Source organism: Galeopterus variegatus, unplaced genomic scaffold, assembly GCF_000696425.1.
Source record: "Galeopterus variegatus unplaced genomic scaffold, G_variegatus-3.0.2 Scaffold11938, whole genome shotgun sequence".
In the NCBI taxonomy this organism is placed as follows: domain Eukaryota; kingdom Metazoa; phylum Chordata; class Mammalia; order Dermoptera; family Cynocephalidae; genus Galeopterus; species Galeopterus variegatus.
Window position 1 is genome coordinate 34015 of NW_007738049.1, and position 23069 is coordinate 57083.

Sequence of the window (23069 nt, forward strand, 5' to 3'; positions counted from 1 at the left end):
GAGGTGTCGGTGATGGGCCATAATAATCATATACATTGTATATTGACAAAATAAAAATTTAACGAAAAAAAAAATAAAATGTACAATGTTTTAAAAATATATGTATATCAGTTTAACATGAGTAAAACTACCACCCACATCAACACATAAAACATTTATTTTACATATGAATCATGTTATTTACCACATAAAAGTCTCTTAAATATTATATCCTGTATTGTATGTTTTGTAAATATAACACATCTTGTGATATGTTTGGATTCTGTCTAATAAAAATGTTGCTCTCTATCTCTATGACTTATAGTTCCCTTTAGATTCATATTATCTTTCAACTTTTTTTTTTTAAACTTTGACTTTTAATTTTTTAAGTGTTAATGACAATGATTTTATTTTTATTTTTTATGCTATTTTACTTCTCAAAATACATTGTATTTGATTTTTATGCCCCTTCACCCATTCCTCTACCCCCCTTGCCCCCCCACCAATTGTATCTGTTCACTTGACTTAAATAGTTCAAGGAATTTTTATGGTTGTCTGTCTTCTGCTCCCCTTTATTTGTTTGTGTGTTTGTTTATTTGTTTTTAGCTCCCACAAATAAGTGAGAACATGTGGTATTTCTCTTTCCGTGCCTGACTTGTTTCCCTTAATATAATTTTCTCTAAATCCATCCATGTTTTTGCGAGTGGTAGTATTTCATTCTTTTTTATAGCAGAGTGGTATTCCATTGTGTACATGTACCACTCCAGGAAGCAGGAGTGGGTACAGACTTCATGAATAGGACCCTAAAAGCACAGGCAGCTAAAGGAAAAATAAACAAATGGGATTATATCAAACTAAAAAGCTTCTGCACAGCAAAAGAAACAATCAACCGAGTGCAAAGACAACCAACAGAGTGGGAGAAAATATTTGCAAAATATACATCTGACAAAGGATTAATATCCAGAATATACAAGGAACTCAAACAATTTTACATTAAAAACCAAATAACCCAATTAAAAAATGGGCAAAGGAGCTGAATAGGCATTTCTCAAAGGAACATACACGAATGGCCAACAGACACATGAAAAAATGCTCAACATCACTCAGCATCTGGGAAATGAAAATCAAAACCACACTGAGAGACCATCTCACCCCAGTTAGGATGGCTAACATCTGAAAGTCTGAGAACGATAAGTGCTGAGGAGGTTGCGGAGAAAAAGGAACTCTCATACATTGTTGGTGGGACTACAAAATGGTTCAGCCTTTATGGAAAATGGCATGGAGGTTCCTCAAACAATTGCAGATAGATCTACCCTATGACCCAGCTATCCCACTGCTGGGCATGTACCCAGAGGAATGGAAATCATCCTGCCGAAGGTATACCTGTTCCCCAGTGTTCATCGCAGCACTATACAATAGCCAAGAGCTTCAACCAGCGCAAATGTCCATCATCTGATGAGTGGATAAGGAAACTGTTGTATATTTTGTAACTTTTGAAAGAACCAGGGAAGAAATGCACCAGGCTCCGGCCCATCCTGGCAGGCCTCGCCCCCGTATCCTAGCAACGCCGGTCCCGCCTCTCCAGGCTGGGGGCGCGCACGCCGGGGTCAGGTGCCGGCATCGCTGCTGCCTTGCGTGCGCGCTCCCGGCCGCGCCCCCACCGGTTCTCATATCTGCTGCGGCGGTGGCAGTTGGCGGTGACGCTTGGTCGGCGACTTGACGGCCGCGCTGCTCGTGCTGCTGGCTCTTGCGCTGCCCGGCATCAACGGAGACTCTGCGGCTGGTGAGGATGGACCGGGAGTCGGGGGGACCAGGGAGCCGGGGCCTGGGGAGCCGGGGTCGGGGGACGAGCGGGGTGAGGCCACCGGTTCTTGGGGTCCCGACCCGGAGAGCCCCGGGGGTGAGCAGCCGCCGACCCCGGCGGGCCTTCCGGGCGGGGGTGGCGCTGGAGGTGAGAGGACGGCCCTGGAGAATTCCTGGGGTGGCAGCAGTGCTTGGGGGTGAAGTCCCCGAGGTGTCGGAGGGCCCTAGGGGGGGGTCCCGACCCGGAGAGCCCCGGGGGTGAGCAGCCGCCGACCCCGGCGGGCCTTCCGGGCGGGGGTGGCGCTGGAGGTGAGAGGACGGCCCTGGAGAATTCCTGGGGTGGCAGCAGTGCTTGGGGGTGAAGTCCCCGAGGTGTCGGAGGGCCCTAGGGGTTCCCAAGCAGGGCTCTTCCCCAGGTGTCCCTGAGGTGCCTCTGTCCTGGGGTCCGTAAGTGTGAATCCCTGGGCTTGCTGGTGGGGTGGGGGTCCCTGGCTGAGGTGGAGGGTGGAGGAACGAACGTGACCCCTGGGTGAGGGCACGTGGAGGCGGCCCTCCTGCCTGTCCCCGCGGCCTTGGGAGGGAGGCCCCACGCCTGGGTCCTTGAACTTTCCCTTTGGACTGGAGCCAGGGGTCAGAGGCCTGTCTAGTGCCTGCTCAACCCATCCTCCCTGGCCTGGGTCCTGCAGGACCTGGGGAGGAGACCCGAGGGAGGGACCACGAGTGGTGGTGCACTCTGTCTGCGGGGTGTCAGGGCAACAGACTCTCCCCAACCCTAGGACTCCCTGGGGCCCTGCATGGTTGGTCCTGCCTGAAGAACTGGCAGTTGTCCTCCAGTAGATGCTGGGACCAAGTGTGTGTAAACAGCCCCCGAAAGGGTCAGGCCTGGTTGCTGGACCGGATTATCATTCTTTGCAGGATTTGGTCCTAAGGTCTTGCCCCAGTATGCACCTGCCCCCGGTGTTCCCTCCACAACACGAAGCCCGTGTTGGGCTCCAGTGAAGGGCCTTGCGTGCGCGGGGAGGCAGGAGCTCCCAGAGTTTGATGCATGTTGTTCTGTCGGATTTTGTCTCATTTGGGGGCACAGAATAATATGGCATCTAATCCACCCTCATCCTTTTACAAGTGGGGAAACTGAGGCCCAGGAGGGGAGTTCAGATGTTCCAAGGCCACAGTGAGGTCACCTTGGGCACCCAGTTCAGAGCAGGGAATGTTGAGAGCTGTTTTTAGCAGACTCCCATGGCCTTTGGGTCTCAGTGCTGTGCATAGGACTCGGGCTGTGTTTTGAGGGTGGGCACACGTGGTGTAGGGACTGCTCGTGGGAAAATGGATTGGGGTATATTTTTCCAGGAGAAAACCAAGACAGCCTCTCTTCTGCTTGATAGAAATTGTTTTTCTTTATTGAGACCCCAGTTTGGTTCTGGGTTAAAAATTCCTAGGGACAGACACATAGGAAGCCAAGTGTAGAAGCAGAGGAATGGGGGCTCTTGGAGAGGTGGGAGCAGCCTGAGCCGGGTCAGCTGTCCTGAGCAGGGAACCTCAGGCCCAGGGAGGGGCTGCCTCTTGTAGGAGCTTCACCACTACGTCTCTTCTTCCTAGTAATAAGAATGGCCCTTTATTGAATGCCTCCTGGCCAGGGCGTTGGCCCAGCAGTGAGGCAGCTCTCTGGAAGACACAGAGCCCCCAGCGAGGTGAGTGCAAGACGTAAGCCACTGCAGGAAGAGCTGGGCTTCTCTGGGTTTCAGGCCCAGCACAGGCTTCCCACACCGAATTCATTTGGATGGACTAACGGGTAAAGGAGGTTGGTCTTCCCCTGCCAGCTGTCGCACACGGTGGTTCTGTTCCATCTCCACCAGGGACAGAGAAGGGTTTCTGCTGAGCACAAAGCTTAGCACTCGGGTAAATGACCTTTGTATGTTCCCTGGCTGTGACCACCAGAGCTCCAGCGCAGGAAGCCATTGGTGTCTGTGCCATGTGTCAGGGGCCGTCCACACCCAGTCCCACCATGCAGCAAGGTGTGCATGTGGTGGGGATGTCTGAGTCTGTCTGGGCATGTGTTTGAGTTTTGTTTTCCTTTTTTGCTCTTAACAGCTCCACTTTTCGAAGGACTTGCAAAGATCTGAAAGGCTGGGTCCCACGTGTTTGTTCTCCATGAGTGAACACTCTTGTTTTCTCTTATGGGACTAGTGACTATGTTTCCCCATCCTGGCCAGGACAGCTGTCGAGAAATGTTATGTGGGGATGTCTGCTGGTGGCAAGTCCCCCCTGGGTTTGCTAGCTGAGCTCCCGAGGGCCTGTGGGGACTGGGTCCATGGGTGCAAGTGGGCTGGGCCCGAAGGTGCAGTTTGATAGAGGCTGCTGCTATGGGTGTACTTTGGGGGACTGGTGCTATGTGGGTACTTCAGTGGGGGCTGGACCCATGGGGGTACTTTGGTGGGTCTGGGCCTGTGGTTGAATTAGGTGTGGCCTGGGCCCGTGGGTATAGTTGGGTGGGGGTTGGGCACGTGGGTATGCTTTGGAGGTGTCTAGGCCCATTGGGGTGCTTTGGGGGCTGCTGGCCCCACGGAAGTCATTGAGTGGGGCTGGGCCCATGGGTGCAGCTGTGTGGGGGTTAAGACCATGGATGCAGTTGGTTAGGCCTGGGCCTTTGGGTGTTCTTTTTGGGTTGCTGGACCTGTGGGGGTACTTTGGGAGGGGCTGGGCCCATGGGATTAGTTTGGTGGGTGCTGGATCAATGGGTGCATTTGGGGGAGGGCTGAGCCAGTGTTTTGTGCCCATGGGTGCAGTTGGCGATGGCTGACCATGGGTGCACTTTGCTGGGGTCTGGGCCCATGGGTTCAGTTAGGATGGCTGGGCTCAGGTGTGTAGCTGGCAAGGGTCATGGGGGCAGTTGGTGGGCAGTTGGTTTGGGCTGGGCTTATGGGGGCAGTTGGCAGGAGGCTGGTCCAGTGGATGCAGTTGGTGGGGGCTGGGACTGTGGGTGTAGTTGGTTTGGGGCTGGGTCTGTTGGTGCAGTTGAGGGGAGGCGGGACCCATGGGTGCACATTTGTGGAGCCTGGGCCCGTGGGTACAGTTGGGGGGAATAGGACCGTGGGTGCAATTGGGTAGGGACTGGGCCTGTGGGTGCAGTTGGGGCAGTCTGGGCATGAGGGGGCTGTGTCCTTGGGTTCAGATGGGGGGGAGTGGCCAGTTGGTGTACTTTAGTGCAGGCTGGGCCCGTGGGTGCAGTTGCTGGGGACTGGCCCCTTGGGCGCAGTTAGGTGGGTGCTGGGTCTGCCCATGGGGCTAGGCCTGTGGGGTTTTTTTTGGCTGGGGCTAGGTTTAAGGGTTCTGTGCCTGTGGGTGCAATTTGTTGGGGGCTGGGTACTGGGTGCAGTGTGCTGTGGGCTGGGCCTGTGGATGCGCTTTGGTGTGGGCTGGGCCTGTGGGTACACTTTGGTTGGGGTGGGTCTATGGGTGCAGTTGGTTGGAAACTGGGCATTTGTGTGCATTTGCATTGGGGCTGGGTCCATTGGTGCACCTGTCTGGGGGCAGGGCCCTTGGGTGCAGTTCGCGGGTTGGGCCTGTTTGTACACTTTGGTGGGGGCTGGAACCGTGGCTGCAGTTGTTGGGGCCTGGACCTGTGCATTCAGTTGGGTGGGGATGGCACCCATGGGTGCAGTTGAGTGGGGTTTGGGCACGTGGGTGTGTTTTGTGGGTGTCTGGGCCTGTGGGGGTGCTTTTGGGGGGGCAGGCCCCACAGATGCCATTGGGTGGGGGTTGGCCCGTGGGTGCAGTTGTGTGGGGGTTAAGACCATAGGTGCCGTTGGTTAGGCCTGGGCCTGTGGGTATTCTTTTTGGGGTGCTGGGCCCTTGGGGGTACCTTGGGATGGGCTGGGCCCACAGGGTGTTTGGCGGGTGCTGGATCCATGGGTGCATTTGGGGGAGGGCTGGGCCAGAGGGTTCTGTGGCTGTGGGTGCAGTTGGGTGTTGCTTTGCCCCCCTCAGATTTGTCACCCCACTTCCCCTGGGTGACGGAGCCACAAAGGATTACTCAAAGCCCATCTCTTCTGAGCAGTGAGAAGCCCTGAAGTGGTTTAATCTCCCCCGGAACCCTCAAGTGAGAGGCATTCCTTCCTTGGGAAATTAACCCCGAATTGGGGTTCTCTTCCTACATTTATTCTCCAGACCAGGAAGTTACAGGAAGAGAACATAGATGGGGCAATAGTTTAACAGTATAGGCTGGTAACTTTCAGTGAAACAAGTCAGATGACATTCCATTAAGGCAATTAAGTGGTCCACCAACAAAAGCTTGATCTTAGCAAACATTCCCTTCTTACAGCAATTTCTCAGTATCTTTACATATCAATCAGTAACTAGTCTGTCTTTGAGCCAGCAACCTTGCTGTGCCATAAATCTTTATCTTACAACAGAGACTTTATAGCTTGAGGAAAATTTCCTGTTCTCTGCAAGGTCAATGTTTTAAACTGCAAAGCTTTTGAAAATCAGGCCCTGTGAAGTACATTTGCTTTATGAATCCTCTACATTTGGGGATGGGTGACCGTGGGTGCACTTTGCTGGGGTCTGGGCCCATGGGTGCAGTTAGGATGGTTGGGCTCCAGTGTTTAGCTGGGGGTTCCTGGTCCCATGCATGCACCTGGGTGGGGGCTGGGCCCATGGGGGCAGTTGGTGGGGTCTGAACCTGTGGGGGCAGTTGGCAGGGGTTGAGCTTGTGGGGGCAGTTGGCAGGGGGCTGGGCCCTTGGATGCAGTTGTTGGGGGCTGGGCCCTTGGGTGCAGTTGGGTGGGGTCTGGGCCCGTAGGTGCAATTGAGTAGGCCTGGTCCGTGGGTGTACTTTGGGAAGACCTGACCCCATTGGGTTTCTTTGGTGGGGTCTAGGCCCATTGTACTGTTCTGCTGGGGGTAGGGCCCTAGGGGGCTGTGACCTTGGGTACAATTGTTGGGGGGCTGGGCCGTAGGTGTAGTTGGTGGGGGCTGGTCCCCTTGGGGCACTTTGTGGTGGCTGGGCCCATGGGGGCACTTGGCGGGGACTGGGCCTGTCCAGGCAGTTGGTGGGGCTTTGGGCCATTAATGGTGCAATGGGTCCCTGGGTGCACTTTGGTGTGCACTGGTCCCTTGTGTGTGCAGTTAGGTGGGGACTTGGCCAGTGTTAGTTCTTTGGTGGTGGAAGAGCCCGTGGGTGGAGTTTTGGGGGTGCTGGATCTGCCAGTGCCATTGTAGGGGGCCTGGACCTGTGGGTGCACCTTTGTGGGGGCTGGGCTTGTGGGTGCAGTTGGATGGGGGCTTGGTCAGTGTTAGTTCTTTGGTGGTGGAAGGGCCTGTGGGTGCAGTTGTGGGGGTCTGTATTTGTAAGTGCCATTGTAGGGGGGCTGGACCTGCAGATGCACCTTTGTGGGAGCTGGGCACGTGGGTGCACTTGATGCAGTTTGGTGGTAGTTGGGCCCATGGGTTCACTTTTGTGGGGGCTGTGCCCATGGGTGCAGTTGGGACTGGGCAAGTGGGTGCAGCTGGGGGGAGCCTGGGCTTGTGGGTACAGTTGGGTGGGGGCTGCACCCAGGCATGCACTTGGGTGGGGGTTGGGTGTGTGTGTGTGCTTTGGGGAGTTTTGGGTGTATGGATGTGCTTTGGCGGGGGTGGCTCTGTGAATGCTGTTGGGTGGGGCTGGGCCCATGGGTGCAGTTGGGTGGGGGCTGGGCCCATAGGTGCAGTTGAGTAGGCCTGGGTCCATGGGTGTACTTTTTGGGGGGTTGGGTCTGTGGGGGTACCTTGGTGGGGGCTAGGTCCGTGGGGGACTTTGGCAGGCACTGGGCCCATGGGTGCAGTTGGGGGGGCTGGGCAAGTAGGTGCAGCTGGGGGGAGCCTGGACCTGTGCATGCAGTTGGGTGGGGGCTGGGCTCATGGTTGCAGTTGCTGGGGGCTGGCCCCCTGGGTGCAGTTAGGTGGGTGCTAGGCCTGTGGGTTTACTTTGGGAGGGTCTGTTCCCATGGGATTTCTTTGTGGGGGCTAGGCCTGGTGGTGCTGTTGTGGGGGGACTAGATCTGAGAGGGCTATGCTGGTGGGTGCAGTTGGCGGGGGCTGGGCCCTGGGTGCAGTTTGGTGTGTGCTAGGCCAGTGGGTACACTTTGGTTGGGGTGGGGCTATGGGTGCAGTTGGTTGGGGACTGGGCACTTGTGTGCATTTGCACTGGGGCTGGGCCCATTGGTGCACCTTTCTGGGGACAGGGCCCTTACGTGCAGTTGGGGGCTGGGCCCGTTTGTACACTTTGGTGGGGCTGGGTGGGTGGGTGCACTTTGGTGGGTCTGTGCCTGTAGTTGAACTTAGGTGTTGGTTGGGCCCGTGGATGCCCTTTGGTGGGGGCTGGAACCATGGCTGCAGTTGTTGGGGCCTGGACCTGTTCTTGCAGTTGGGTGGGGACGAGGCCTGTGGGTGCAGTTGTTGTGTCTGGGCCCATGGGTGCAGTTGAGTGGGAGTTGGGCATGTGGGTGTGCTTTTTGGGCCCATTGGTGCACCTTTAGGGTGCAGTTCGGGGGCTTGGGCCCATTTGTACACTTGGTGGGCCTGGGCCAGTGGGTACAGTTTGCTGGGGGCTGGACCTATGGGTGCAGTTGGGTGGGAGCTGGGCCTATGGGTACACTTTTCTGAGGGCTGGGCCAGTGGTAGTGCTGTGGTGGGGGTGTGCCCATGGTAGTGCTTTGGGGGGTGCAGGGCCCATGTGTGTGCGCTTTGAGGAGGGCTGTGCATGCAGTTGAGTTGGGGCTGGGCCTGTGGGTGCAGTTGAGAGGGGGCTGTGCCCATGGGTGCACTTTTGTTAGGGCTGGGTTGGTGGTTGCAGTTGGGGCGGCTGGGCTGGTGGTTGTGTTTCGGTGGGGGCTGGGCCCGTGGTCGTGCTTTGAGGGAGGGCAAGGCCCGTGCATGTGCCTGTAGGGGGGCTGGACATGTGGGTACAGTTGGGGGAGCTGGATCCATGGGTGCAGTTGTGGGGGATTGGACCCACAGGTGTATGTTTGTGGGGCCAGCACGTGGGTACAGTTGGGTGGGAACTGGGCCCCTGCCCGCACTTGGGTGAGGTTTGGGCATGTGGGGGTGTTTTGTGGGGCACTGGCCCCATGGATGCCGATGGGTGGGTCTGGGCCATTGGGTGCTTTTGAGTAGGGCCTGGACCTGTTGGTGCAGTTGGGTGAGGGATGGGCCTGTGGTTATACTTTTGTGGGCCTGGGTTCCTGGGTGTACTTTTAGGGGTTGGGTCTGTGGGGGTCATTGGTCAGGGGCTGGGCCCATGGGTGCTTTGGGGGGAGAGACATGACAGAGTGTTGCTTTGATCCCCATGGATTTGTCACCCCACTCCCCCTGGGTGACAGAGATGCAAAGGCTTATTCAAAGCCCATCTCTTCTGAGTAGTGAGAGACCCCAAAGTGGTCAATCTCCAGCTGGAACCCTCAAGCGAGAGGCACCCCTTCCTTGGGAACTTAAACCCGAATTGGGGTTCTCTTCCTGCATTTATTTCCCAGACCAGGAAGTTACAGGAAGAGAACCTAGGTGGGGTTATAGTTTAACAATATAGACTGGTAACTTTCAGTGAAACAAGTCAGATGACATTCCATTAGACAATTAAGTGATCCACCAACAAAGGCTTGATCTTAGCAAACATTCCTTCTTATAGCAATTTCTCAGTATCTTTACTTAACAATCAGTAACTACTCTGTCCTTGAGCCAGCAACCTTGCTGTGCCACAAATCTTTATCTTACACCACAGACTTTATAGCCTGAGGAAAATTTCCAGTCCTCCACAAGGTCAATATTTGAAACTGCAAGGCTTTGCTCTTGTGTAGGTCTGGCCAAGCCTGCCCTTAGTGGCACTGGGGCCCTTCGTATAGGTCTGGCCAGGGAGGCCATGAGTGGCAGGCCATGGAGTATCTTAGAGGCAGGCCAGGGTGGCCATAGGGGGATTCTTGTTTTCTTCCTTTCTTTCTAAGGGCCCCCCTGCCCTGGGCTGACCGTAGGGCCCCATGGCCTAGCCTGCCCAAGGGGCCAATTGTACTGTTCTGCTCCTACAGGCCCCTGAGGCTGGAGTACTGGTAAGGGCATCCTGCTGCTTTCTTTTCTTTTTTTCTTATTTTTTGTTTTGGTATTTTTCTGTCCTTTGTATTTTGTTTTGTTTTCCTTTCTCCTTTTTTGGAGGGGGGGAGGTTCTCTTCTCTCTTTTTTTTTTTCTTCTTTTTGTTTTTTTCATTTTGTTGGGGTTTTCTTTTCTGTGGGTTTTCTGGGATTTTTCTATTTTGGGGGGAGTTCTTTTGGGGTGGATTTTCTTTTTGTTAGGGTTTCTTCTTTCTGGGAGGGCTTTTTTTTTTGTTGTTTGGTGTCTTCTTTTTGTGGGAGTTTTCTTCTTGAGGAGTTTTTGGTTTTTTTCTTTTACTTGGTTTTCTTTTTGTTGGGGTTTTCTTTTGGGGTGTATTTTGTTGGGGTTCTCTTTTCGTTGGGGTTCTCTTTTCATTGGGATTTTCTTTTTGGATGGTTTTCTTTTTTTGCTGGGGTTTTCTTCTTTGGAGCTTTTTTTGGGAGTTTTCTTGTTTTCCTTGGGAGATCTTTTTCTTTTGGGGCAGTTTTTTCTTTTCATGGGGGGTTCTCTTCTTTCTGTTGGGGTTTTCTACTTTTCATTAGGGTTTTGTTCCATGGTTTGTTTTTTTTTTCTTCTTTTATGGGGTTTCTTTCTTTCTGTTGGGGTTTTTCTTCTTTTAGGGTTTCCTTCTTTGGGGGTTTCTTTCTTTTTGGGGTGGTTTCTTCTTTTGTTGGGGTTTTCTCTTCTGGAAGTTTTTCTTTTTGTGTGCAGGGGTGTTCTTTTTGTTAGGGTTTTGTTCTTTTCATTGGGATTTTGTTCTTTCATTGGGGTTTTGTTTTCATTGGAGTTTTGTTTTTTCTTTTGGGGGCTTTCTTACTATTGCTGCCATTTTCTTTTTATTGGGGTTTTTCTTTTTGTCATGGGTTTCTTATTTTCATTGAGGTTTCTCTTCGTTGGGGGTTTCTTGTTTTGGGGGTGCTTCTACTTTGGGTTTTCTTGTTTTGGGGGATTTCTTTTTTGAGGGGTTTTTCTTCATTGTGGTTTTCTTTTCACTGGGCTTTCTTTTGGGGGGGTTCTTTTTTGGGGAGTTTTCTTTTGGTGGATTTTTCTTCTGTTGGGGTTCTCTTCTTTTTGTTGGGTTTGTCTTCTTTTGGAATTTTCTTCTTTATGTTGGGGTTTTCTTTTCGTTGGGATTTTCTTCCCTTTTTGGGTGTTTTCTTCTTCATTGGGGTATTTTCTTCCTCTTCTGTGTGTTTTCTTCTGCTTGGGGTTTTCCTTTTCTGGGTGTTTTCTTCTTTTAGGTGCTTTCTACTTCTTTGGGGTGTTTTCTGTTTTGTGTGGTTTCTTTTTGGGGTTTTCTTCTTTTCTTGGGTGTTTTCTTCTTTTGGCTGTTTTCTTCCTTTGTTGGTGTTTTCTTCCTTTTCTGGGTGCTTTCTTTTTCTTTTGGGTGTTTTCTTCTTTTGGCTGTTCTCTTCTTTTGGCTATTCTCTTCCTATGTTGGTATTTTCTTCCCTTTCTGGGTGTGTTCCTCTTCTTTTGGGTGTTTCCTTCTTCTTTGGGATATTTCCTTTTTTTTTGGCTCTTCTCTTCTTCTTTTGGGTATTTTCTTCCTTTTATGGGTGTTTTATTCTATTTTTGGACATTTTCATCTTTTGAGTGTTTTTTCCTTTTTGGTGTTTTCTCCTTCATCTTGGTGCTTTCCCTTTCTGTTTTGTTTTTCTTCTTTTTCTTTTTTGGTTTTTTCCTTTTCTTTTAAAGGTTTTCTTTATTTTTTGATTATTTTAAAGAAAAGGAGTCTTAACATGATAAAGGGGTGACTGGGAAGGAGTGTCTGGGACAGGGTGGCAGAGACAGGGTGGCAAGGATGGGGTTGCAGGGACAGGGAGGGGGCAGAGCCCTGCACCCCACACTTCAGATGTCCAGGATCTTTATATCTCCATACTTTCCTGCTCGATAAAACAATGGGAAGCAGGGGTTGTTGCTGAATGCTTCGCCCTCCTGGCATTTCTGTACATCCTGTGGCAGCTGCATGGTCAGAGGGAAGGGAGCAATGAATACTCTCAGGACTGCAGTGCACGACTCTGGGGTCACCTGTCCCCCAGGCCAGAGCTCCCTCTGTCCTGGCTCTGGCACCACCACTCCCCAGAGGCTGGTGCCCATCTCTTGTCCTTCCCAGATGGGGCAGAGATTCCCGTCTCCTTTAGGTCTCCCAGCTACTCCTGCAGCTGGCCTAAATTCTTGGCCAACTACATGTTTACATGCTGCCCTGACTGCAGCTGACTGCTGACCTCCATGTTCTAATTGGTCTGGATGGAGAGAAGCAATTGGCAGCCACCTGATGGAGCTGGAGACCCACAGCACAGGGAAGGGGGCACAGTGCACTGGCTCACAGGGTGCCTTCCCAGGTATCATTTTGTGTGACGTCTCCACCACCCCATTTGATAGGTGGGGAAAAAAAGGCCCAGAGGGAGGGAGCAGAGGGCAAGCCGGCAGGGCATGTGGAGCACCAGCCTGACAAAGCCGACCTGCAGCTCAGCCAGAAGCTCCTGGAGCTCATGGGCCTGGGACCACGTGTGGCTGGCAGTGGCACGGTGGTGCTGCATGCCCTCCAGCACCTGCCTGTGCTACTTGCCCCAAAGCTCAGCAGCCTGCCCTAGCTCCAGCAGCCACTCCTCCTGCTCCTCGTTCATGTGTCTCAGACTCTCATTGTCCTTTACCTGAGCCTAGAGCTGGCCCGCTGGGCTCTCCAGCTGCTTCTGCAGTTGCTCAGCCTCCACCTGCAGCTGCCGTTCTTTCTGGGAGGGCCCTGCTGGGGCTCTGGGTGTGGAGGCTCAGCTGAGAAAGGAAGTGGAGTATAAGGGCCTCTGGCCTCTGGAGTTGCAAAAAACCCTCTTCTTGGCCCAAGCTCCTAATTCAGGCTCCTTGCCCCAGACCATGGCTTCCTGGATAATCATTCCTCACACCCAGATGACGGTCAATTGTTCAAACCACTTTCAAATAGAATTCTTTACATTCTTGTGCTCAAGACAACTGTGGGTGGCTGACAATGGGCACTCCACCCCTCTCTGCAGATGGGAACACTGAAGCTCAGGTGACAGAACTTGCCATCTGCTGGTGCAAACATCTTTCTCTTCCCCCTGCCTGCTCCCAGGCCACCCCAGCCCCAGCTAACCTGTCTGCCTGCTCACATAGGCGAAGAAGGTCTCTGGCACCTGGACATGACTTGGGCCATGCTCGTCCATCAAAGTGTGAACCTGCCGAGAGCACAGGGGCATGAGCCATGGAGGGGGTGGCTGCAGGAGGGACAGGCTGCCACCTTCCTCTCTACACCCACCCCCATAAAACCAAAATCTTGGGCCTCAGCCACTCACTTGTTGTAGCAGGAGATTAGATTTGTTGATCTTTTTCATCCAGAGCTGCAAGGCTGCCTTCTTCATCTCAAGGACCTGCAGCTTCCCCTTCAGTAGGGACTGGTGGTGGTTGAGGTTCTCATAGTTGTTCCTATGGCCAGAGGTAGTGGAGAATGGAAAGAATGAGGAACAGAAAGGACCACTTTTGTGACCAACACACTGACTTTGACACACAACCGGAGGACCACAGCATGGGAAGGGGTCCCCAGGAATCAACAGTCACAGGTGGCAGTTCAGAGAGGGGACATGAATTGCCTGAGGCCACACATGAGTCATTGGCACAGCTAGGGCCACAACATGGCTCTGCACACATCCAAACCTGTGCATCCACCTCACTGTACTCACCTGTCCCCTCCCACCTCCCACCACATCGCCTGCGCTGAGGCCCTCAGACCTGCCATCCACCTTCCCCTCCTACTTGTTGTACTCAAAGTGCAAGTGGAGAGTATCTCTCTCTTTCTTCACGTTGTGGTAGGACTGCAAATACAGAAAGGTGGTCAGGATTTGGCAGGGAGAAGGTGTAGTTGGGACACACTAACACTGACAGTAACCATTCAGCAGTGACATGCCCTCCCGCTCAATCACACTTGACATCTTTTTCAAGGCATTTCCAAGCCCATGTTCTCAGTTGGTTTTGCTAAGAACGAAGTAATGGTGGAAGAGGCAGGGAAAGAGATCTGATGTACAGCTGGCTGACAGAGGCCCAGGGATACCGGGTCACGTTGCCATTGTCATTACTGTCATCACCATCGTTTGACTCTGTATTGAGCACATCACCAGGTGCCATGCTAACAATCCATCAAACCCTCACAACCACCATAGGGGAGGGTGTTACTATTACTATCTCCATTTTGTAGATGAATTAAAAGGTATTAGAGGTTAAGTGCTAACATCACTCACAGCTGGGATGTGAACATCCAGGTCTATCTGATTCTCTAAGGCCATTTTTCCCTGGGGGTGGAGGCACAAGCATGAGGGCAGGTGCTGGGTTCACCCTCTCGGCCTCCTTCTGCTGTGCAGAGGTCAGAGAGGCTCTACTGCAGCTCTTTTATCTGCTGTTCACGGGAGCACAGGTAGCTTGCCAGATGTTCACACACTCCTGGAATGACAGAGGTTGAGATGGAGCCAAAGGACTCCCCCGAAGGCCCACCAAGGCACCAGGTTGAAAGAAGAAGAGTGTCCAGGTTCACACCTGCTTTTTGCCAGACTGCATGGTGAGCATTCTTCAGCACTCTCTGTAACTGTGCCTTTTCGAATATTAAGACATCAATAGCCCAGATCTGAGCCTTTGGGAGAAAAGCCAAACAGGTGTTGAGAGAGAAGGAAAGGAAGTTTCTCTAAAGGACGTGATGAATACCATACGGTCCACTCACTTGCAGTTTTTCATGCAGGAATTTCATCTGCTGACACCCACTCTCCTGTTACAGGAAGAAAGAAACACCTCTTACTGGGGAGGCAGAGATGCAACAACAAGGAACAGGCCCCCAGAATGCCACCAGTGGCCCAGGAGAAGCCCAGCAGGGAGCACAGATTCTCAGGGACTTTGTGGGGCTGAGGGTGGGGTGCAGGGGTCAGCCTTGTCCAGGTTGGGAGTGGGCAAGACGAGCCTGGGGCATCTCCACCTGAGTCTTTCCCCAAACCCATCAGCCATGGAATGAGTGAACAAAGAAACCATGTTCCTCTTTCCACTTGATCCAGACTTTCCTGGTGCCATGTCCTCCATGTGGACAGGCACAGGAAGGTAACTGAGGTTGTCCCTCTCAGCTCCATTCCCCAGACTGGGAAGTGGTGGGCAGGTGCCAGGAATGGATTCTCAAGGAAAAGCTCTCAGACCCTATGAGGACACAAATTGACAAACTCTCCTCGAACCCCCAAGGAGAGAGAATTTGGGTGTTTGTTGCTTTTCACTCACAGCTACACAGCTGAACATCTGAATCTGTATTCTCTTTAAAGGACAACCACAGAAACCTCTAGAAATGGAGGCTGAGAAAAGAAAGACTACCGTTCTTCCAGTGTGTGATTCAGAAGGGTGCATGCATTCACCGTGACTCACACACCACGGGACAGGGACTGTTCTTCATATAAGGGATCCGGGAATGAAAGGGACAGGCAAGATCCCTGTCTCCCTGACATCTCATGTGTGCCTAGAAATCTTTCATTCTGAGAGCTAAAAGGGACCTTTGACACCCTGTAATTCTGTCTCACAACACTCAATCCCAGGCAGTAAAGGGGGCTTGACCAAACCAAAGATAGAGAAAAGCAGGAACTAAGTCAGGGTGGGAACACACGGCTCCTGACAACAGTCAGCCCAGTGTTTCCAGCAGGGGGACAGCCCAGGGCACGTGTGGCGAGGACTCAAGCAGGAGTGTCTAGAGAAGAGAGAGTGGGCAGACAGGACAGCAACAGAAAGCCACGCTGTGTGGTCTCTGGCCCCTCCTGCTGAGACTTAGGCCCCCTAGCACCCCATTCTCCCTTGGCTTCAGGCCCCCAAGGGGAAATTGGAGCCCAGGATTGGCAGTGTGGAAACTGGGCCACACTGGAGTCTTACCAGTTCCTGGATCACGCTCCTCAGGTGTTTATTCTGTACAAAGATTGAGTACTGGGCTTCTGCCAGGTCTAGGCACCAGTCCTGAGGTGCAAGAGGAGAGGAGAAGTTGGAGGAGGGTTTTGGGGAGAGAGAGAGCAATCATTAGGGGTGGGGGTGGGCGCTCAGGTGGCAGCGGGGTAGCCAGGCCCCAGCAGGGAGGTGGTTGGGAGCTGGCCTGCAGGAGCACCTACCTCCAGCTCCCTCACATAAGCTGATGATTTGAGGTCCTCCCTATTGGTGAATGATGTGGGCCAGGAGAGATGAGAGCGCACGTGGAGACACTTTGTCCTCAATGACTAAGCCCTCTGATGTTCTTTCTTCCCCGTCAACTGGGAAAAGTCTCTTTCCTGCCTCACCTGGACCAGGCCCTCCTCCTGTAGCCCCTCTGTGCCCACTTCTCAAGGTCTCTCTCCCCCATCATCCCTCCCTCCTGAGCAGCTCTTATGCCATAGGTTTTTTTGTTTGTCTTGTTGGGGTCTTTGGTGGTGACCAGTAGAGGGATTGATCCCTGGGCCTTGGTGTTATCAACATCATCCAGTGCTTTCTGCAGTAGGACCCAATGGGGTAGCCAAGCTCATGGTCCATCCTTTGTGTGTACAGCATCAAGGGAGAAGCTCAGAGAAGAGGGGACGAGCCCAACACTGCCCAGTGAGTCAGCTGGTCCAGGATCTTCTCTCTTATAAGTCCCTGCCTCAGTTTCCTTCTATCCTACTTTCCTTCCCCATCTGTCCCCTTCTGGGCCCCAATTTCTGGGGTACCTCAGACACAAAACCATTCAGCCACCTCTTGATCCCCTGTTCCCAGGATCCTGGCCAGCCAAGACTCACCTTGTGAGGTGACTGGAAACCACCATGTGTGGTTCACTCAGAGCTGCCAGATTTTAGTTTGTTATTTGCTCTGGGACCAGCAAAGCTGTTCCTTTCTTTGTACTCTCTTAACTGTGAAAAGGAAAAGTGGTATTTAGAGATTTATAAGCCCCTCTATTCTCATCCTGCTTTACAGTGTTTACAAAATATTATTTCTCTCATCTTATTTAATGCTACCAGCAACCCACAAGGTGTTGTAATAATCACCAAGTGGCTGAAGAAATGAGCTGATAACAGGACTAAAAAAAGGCAATAATGAAATTTAACTTCAGTTGTCTGGGTTTTTGTCATGAATCAGCAGCTGCCAGGGGGCAAAATACAAATCAGACATCTGGGTCCTCTCTTAAAGAGCTGTTAGAGCTGCACACCAGTACTTCTCAAACATTTATGTCAATGTTTCCTAATGGCAGAAGTCAGTGAGGGCACACCCCTAGGGATCTGGGGTCCTAACAGAAAGAGGACAACCCAAGCATCATTTCAGAGAGAAGTCTATTAAGTTCTTTTTTTTTTCGTAATATTTTTTTAATTGGCATGTGTTGATTGTACATATTTATGGGGTACAGAATTATATTCAATACATGTATACAATGTGTGATGATCAAATCAGGGTAATTAGCATATCCATTACTGCAAAAATTTATCATTGCTTTCTTTCTTTTTTTTTTTTTTTTCCCTTTTTGTCTTTTTTCGTGACCGGCAACGGATCGCAACCCTCAGTGTCGCGCCCGTACCGGACCGGGACCTGCTACGGGATCACAACCCTCAGTGTTGCTCCCGCACCTCGCTCAGCCAGTGAGCGGCCGGTCTGTATGTGGGATCCGAACCCTCGGCGGGAGCGCCGCCACGCTCCCAAGCAGCGCACTGTAGCAGTGAGTATAGTTATATATGAGACAAAAAGAACATAAGAAAAACGCCGCCGCACTTCCCAAGCGGCGCACTGTAGCAGTGCACCACTGGGCCGGCACTATCATTGCTTTCTGATGAGAGCATTTGAACTCCTTTTCTAGCCATTTGAAAACATATAATAAATTATTGTTAATTATAGATGCCTAGCACTACTACAGACCACCAGCACTATTTTTCCTGTCTAGCTCTGATTTTGTCTCCTTTAACCAACCTCTCCCAATGCCCCCTTCTCCCTCTCCTTCCCAGCCTCTAATAACCACAATAATAGATGTTGTTGTTATTGTTGTACTGGCTGATGATAAAGCCAAGGCATGAGGGCTAACACTGATGTGTTCGCAGGAACGTCCAATAGACCCCAGCTACTGTGCAGTGTACACATACAGAGGTGAGCAAGTCCTGTCCTTACAAGGGTTTAATTAACTCTCTAGTTGAGTAGGAAAGGTATAAATACAGGAGAAGATAAACAGTAACACAAAGCTTAAAGGAGAAGGGAGAAGGGAAATAACATTTTTCAAGCACCTACCTCATGCTAGGCACTTTCCATACCAGTTTTAGTTCATTAATGTTCCTAAGAACCCCATAAAGTAGGAATTAACTCCAACTTATAGGGCAGGAAACTGACACCAAGGGAAGTAATTCACTTACAACACTGAAGAGGTAGATCTTGGATCAGACTTGATATGCTTGAAAGTCTATTAAGTTCTTACAAATCTCAGGGTGGCCCATTGTGTAGAGGATTCATAAAATAAATGTACTTCACAGGGCCTGGTTTTTCAAAGCCTTGCAGTTTCAAATATTGACCTTGCAGAGGACTGGAAATTTTCCTCAGGCTATAAAGTCTCTGTTCTAAGATAAAGGTTTGTGGCACAGCCAGATTGCTGGCTCAAAGACAGACATGTTACTGGTTGTTATGTGAAGATACTGAGAAATGGCTGTAAGAAGGGAATGTTTGCTAAGATCAACCTTTTGTTGATAGGACCACTTAATTGCCTTACTGAAGTGTCACCTGGCTTGTTGCACTGAAAGTTACCAGCCTATACTGTTAAACTGTAACCCCACCTATGTCTCTTCCTGTAACTTCCTGGTCTGGAAGATAAATGCAGGAAGAGAATCCCAATTCAGGGTTACTTTCCCAAGGAAGGGATGCCTCTCACTGGAGGGTCCTGGGAAAGTTAACCACTTCAGGGCTTCTCACTGTTCAGAAGAGATGGACTTTGAGTAATCCTTTGCATCTCCGTCACCCAGGGGAAGTGGGGTGACAAATCTGTGGGGGGCAAAGCAACACCATTGGTCACTTGGCACAGTGTGGTGCTGATAACACCAAAGCCATGGGTTCGGATCTCTACATAGTCATAGCCGGTTGGCTCACTTGGGACAGCATGGTGTTGACAACGCCAAGTCAAAGGTTAAAATCCCATTTCTAGTCAGATCATAAAGTTTATTTGCAAGAAACAACAAACAAGATTTGCTAGGAAAATCCTGAAAGAGAATTGATGGGTAGGGTGTTAGCTCTACCAAATTTAATATATATTTAATTTCTATAATTGTAAGAGTGAGGAACTGGTACATAAAGAAACAGACCCATGGAACAGAATTTAAAAAAATCTAGAAATAAACCCAATTGTATGTGGACAGTTAACATACGATAAAATCATGGCAACATCTCAAGTCAGTGGAGAAATACAAACCGTATAATAAGAGGTATTGGGATAGCTGGAGTGTCATGTAGAAAAAGATGAAATTCAATCTACTCTTCTCACCGGATTCCAACTGTAAAAATGTCAAAACCAAAACCATAGCAATACTGGAAGAATGAGCAAATGCCTCTACCATCTGGGAGTTGAACAAGCTATGACAACATTCCAGAAGAAATAAGGAGAAAGACTGACAAATTTGACTGCATTAAGAAAACACAACTTTTGGTATACACATCAAATGGGATATTATTCAGCCGCAAAAAGGAAGTTCTGACACATGCTACAATGTGGATGAACTTTGAGGACATTGTGCTCAGTGATGGAAGCCAGACACAAAAGGACAAACACCGTGATCCCATTCATATGAGGTCCCTAGAGTCGTCAGATCCACAGAGACAGAAAGTAGAATGGGGAGTGCCAGGGGCTGGGGAGTGAGGGTTTAATGGGGACAGTTTCAGTTCGGGAAGATGAGAAAGTTCTGGAGATGATGGTGCTGATGGTTGCACAGCAGTGTGAATGTACTTAATGCCACTGAGCTGTGCACTTAAACGTGGTTAAGATGGTGAATTTTTTTTTCCTTTTTGTCTTTTTTCACGTCCGGCAACGGATCGCAACCCTCAGTGTTGCGCCCATACCGGACCGGGACCGGCAATGGGATCGCAACCCTTGGTGTTGCCCCTGCACCTCGCTCAGCCAGTGAGCGGGAACCAGTCTGTATGTGGGATCCGAACCCTCGGCGGGAGCGCCACCGCGCTCCCAAGTGGTGCACTGCAGCAGTGCGCCACCAGGCCGGCCAAGATGGTGAATTTTATGTGTATTTTACTACAATTAAAAAGTATGTGAAAAAGTTATTTTCATGAATTTCCCTAATTAGAAACAAAGCATGAAAATCCTTCCATGGCTCTGCCTTGTCCCAGGGTAGCCTGGGGCTTACCTCGGTTCTCCATGCCTAGTACCTTTGTAAATGCCTAGCTCAGCCCTGCTCTATTCCAGGTAAATGTCCTCGGCATCACCCCATGTAGAGAGGCTGGATTCCGAGCCTCCTATGAGCCCAGCACCAGGTGAGGAAGGGTTGATGAACGTCTGGGTCTCCCTCCAGACTGGGGGATCCCCACAGGCAGAGACGGGTCTCCAGGACCAACATCTGCTGGGCACCAGAAAATGATGAATGAATGAATGAATGAGCAAGTGAATGAGTGTTCAGGGTGGGGCCATGGGGGGTCAAGGCTGCCCACTGTCACCTGTTCTGGGCTGGGACATGCTCAGGACACCAGGCTTTCCCCCCAGCTCTGGGATCTGTACCTACATTGGGCCTCAGTGGGCCCATCTGTGAAATGGGCAACTCGCTCCTGCCCAGTGTCCCTGGAGAGCTGGGGAAATTCTCCGGAAATGGAAAGGCAGGTGGGAAGCCTCATGGGAGCCCAGGGGGCTCTGGCAGGGGTCCTAACCAGTGGAGGCTCCTGGGAACCTGTCCTCACCTTGCCCAAAGCTCTCCTCTCCCTGAGATCCCCAGCCTCGTATCCACTCCTTGTGACTTGAATGTCAGGGTAGGGGAGGTTCGGGCAGCATGTACCAAAAGCTGCCAGGCTCCCAGGAGGGGAGGCCCATTCAGTAGCCAGCCTCCCCAAAGGCCATCTGCCCATTGCTCAGATAGGCTTTGGGGGCCAGAGAGGTAGTGGTCAGCTGGACACCCAGCCAGACTAGCGCCAAGCTGAAACTCCCAGACACCATTAGGTGCAAGTCCCCATTCTACAGTTTGGGGAAACTGAGGCTCAGGGAAATGTAATCACAGGGGTGGGGTGGGTATGAGGGACCCACCAGCTGGGTGTGGCCAGGCTGCTGTGTCCAAGTCCTGTAGGGTGGTCTGGAGCTTGAGATCCAGGGCAGTGATCATTTTGTCCCAGACCCACTGTCCTTCCTTAATCTTTGCCAGGGCAGGTTCCTTTCCACCTCAGGCCCTTTGCACGTGCAGTTCCCACTGCCTCAGACACTCATCCCCTGAGTATCCGATAAGTGCCGCCTCACTCAGTTAGCTCTGCTGTGGGTCAAGGGTGACCCCCAGATGTTCATGTGTTGGAAACCTGACCCCCACTGCAACAGCATTGAGAGGGTGGGATTGTGAGGACTGAGTCTTCGTGAATGGATCGACCCATCCATGGAGTCATGGTCATGGTTCTGATGGCTTTATGACAAGGGCCAGTGAGCAGGTGAGCTCTCTCCTGCTCAGCAGTTCTCACTGTGTGACACCCTGTGTTGCTGTAGAGTCACCACCAAGAAAAAAGCCCTCACCAAATGTGTTTCCTGGACCTGAACTTCCCAGCCTACCAGCCATAAGAAATAACTTTTATTTCTTAATAAGTTACCCAGTTGCAGGTATTCTATTATAAGCAACACAAACAGGCTAATACAAGGTCACAGCTTAATTTTCACTGCAGAATGTCAGAATGACCTTCCCTGACCTTCCTAGCTAAGTCCACCATCAACTTGGTCCAAGAGATTCTGTTGACCTACCATATTTGATTTTTTTTTTTCCTGGTTGACTTGCCAGTAGAGGGATTGAACCCTGGAACTTGGTGTTAACAATACCACGCTAACTATTGAGCTAACCAGCCAGCCCAACCTGCCCTACATGATCTTGTACCTGACATGATCTCATAGCTTGTGCTGCGGTCCTCATGCACGTGCCCAAGTAGTGGTGGGGTGTGCGGGGGTGGCCGCCTCCTCCCACCTGTGCTGGGAGGAGCTGGAGGAGGCTCCCCCACCCTGGCTGCCTGAAGAACGATGGTAATAACAGTGACTGACGGAGTCTGACCTAAAGTTTACCGTTTTGTGGCCTCTCGGCTGTGGTCCTTCTGTACTGTCACTGTCCACATTTTACAGGCATGACTACTCTGGCTCAGAGATGGCAGGGGCCCACTGACCTATTCCATCAAGGGCCGGAAAGCAAATATCTTCAGCTTTGTGCACCAGACAGTCTCTGTGGCAACAGCTTGACTCTGCTGTTGAATCACAGAAGAAGCTGCAGGTGATACTTGAATGAATGCATGTGGCTGTGTGCCAATAAAACTTTATTACTGAACATTGATGTAGACACTGAATTTCATATTTTTTACGTGTCACAAAATATGATTCTTCTCGATTATTTTTCAAATATGTAAAAATGTAAAAGTAAGGGTTGGCCAGTTAGCTCACTTGGTTTGAGCGAAATGCTGATAACACCAAGGTCCAGGGTTCAGATTCCCTCACCAGCCAGCTGCCCACAAAATGAATGAATAAATGTAAAAGTTACTCTTAGCTTGTGGCTTTTCTACAGACAGACAGCAGGCTGGGTTTGGTCTGTGGGCTGGAGTTTGTCCACCTTGATATAGAAGCAGCTACGCTCTCATGCTCTGAGGCACTGAGCTGTAAATGTGACAGCTTCCTTTTCAAAGTTGGTGTGGAGGACAGAGCCCCCAAAGTGACCCCTCCATCCCGCCTCCAGCTTGAGGGTGGGTGGGACCTGTAATTCCCATTAACCAATGGATTGTGGTACAGGTAACAGGATGACACTCCGTGGTCAGGCTACATTATATGAGACTCGTTTGTAGCCACTGGAGCTAGAGCCCCTAATTGCACCTTGAGGACCAAAGCAACCACATTGGAGCAGCCCGTGTGCAGCAGAGGGCAGCCTGCTGCTCCCACACTGCACATAGTGGTGCATCTGTCCCAGCTCATGAGTCAACATTGATACCTTGTTATTAACTAAAGTCCATACTTCATGCGGGTTTA

At 51.2% G+C, this 23069-nt stretch overlaps 1 protein-coding gene across 1 annotated transcript in view; it reads right to left on the reverse strand.

The window, feature by feature from the left end:
• The window catches only part of LOC103610870, a 30106-nt gene extending 13421 nt beyond the window's left edge, over window positions 1-16685 (reverse strand). Inside the window, exons 1-9 of the mRNA XM_008594942.1 lie at window positions 16660-16685; window positions 16024-16063; window positions 15794-15874; window positions 14146-14196; window positions 13664-13722; window positions 13207-13336; window positions 13024-13089; window positions 9903-9953; window positions 1641-2274 (exon numbers count right to left, since the gene is read on the reverse strand). Coding sequence (XP_008593164.1) covers window positions 1641-2274; window positions 9903-9953; window positions 13024-13089; window positions 13207-13336; window positions 13664-13722; window positions 14146-14196; window positions 15794-15874; window positions 16024-16063; window positions 16660-16685 — 1138 coding nt within the window. The remainder of the gene's footprint in view (window positions 1-1640; window positions 2275-9902; window positions 9954-13023; window positions 13090-13206; window positions 13337-13663; window positions 13723-14145; window positions 14197-15793; window positions 15875-16023; window positions 16064-16659) is intronic.
• Window positions 16686-23069: the final 6384 nt, after the last annotated feature.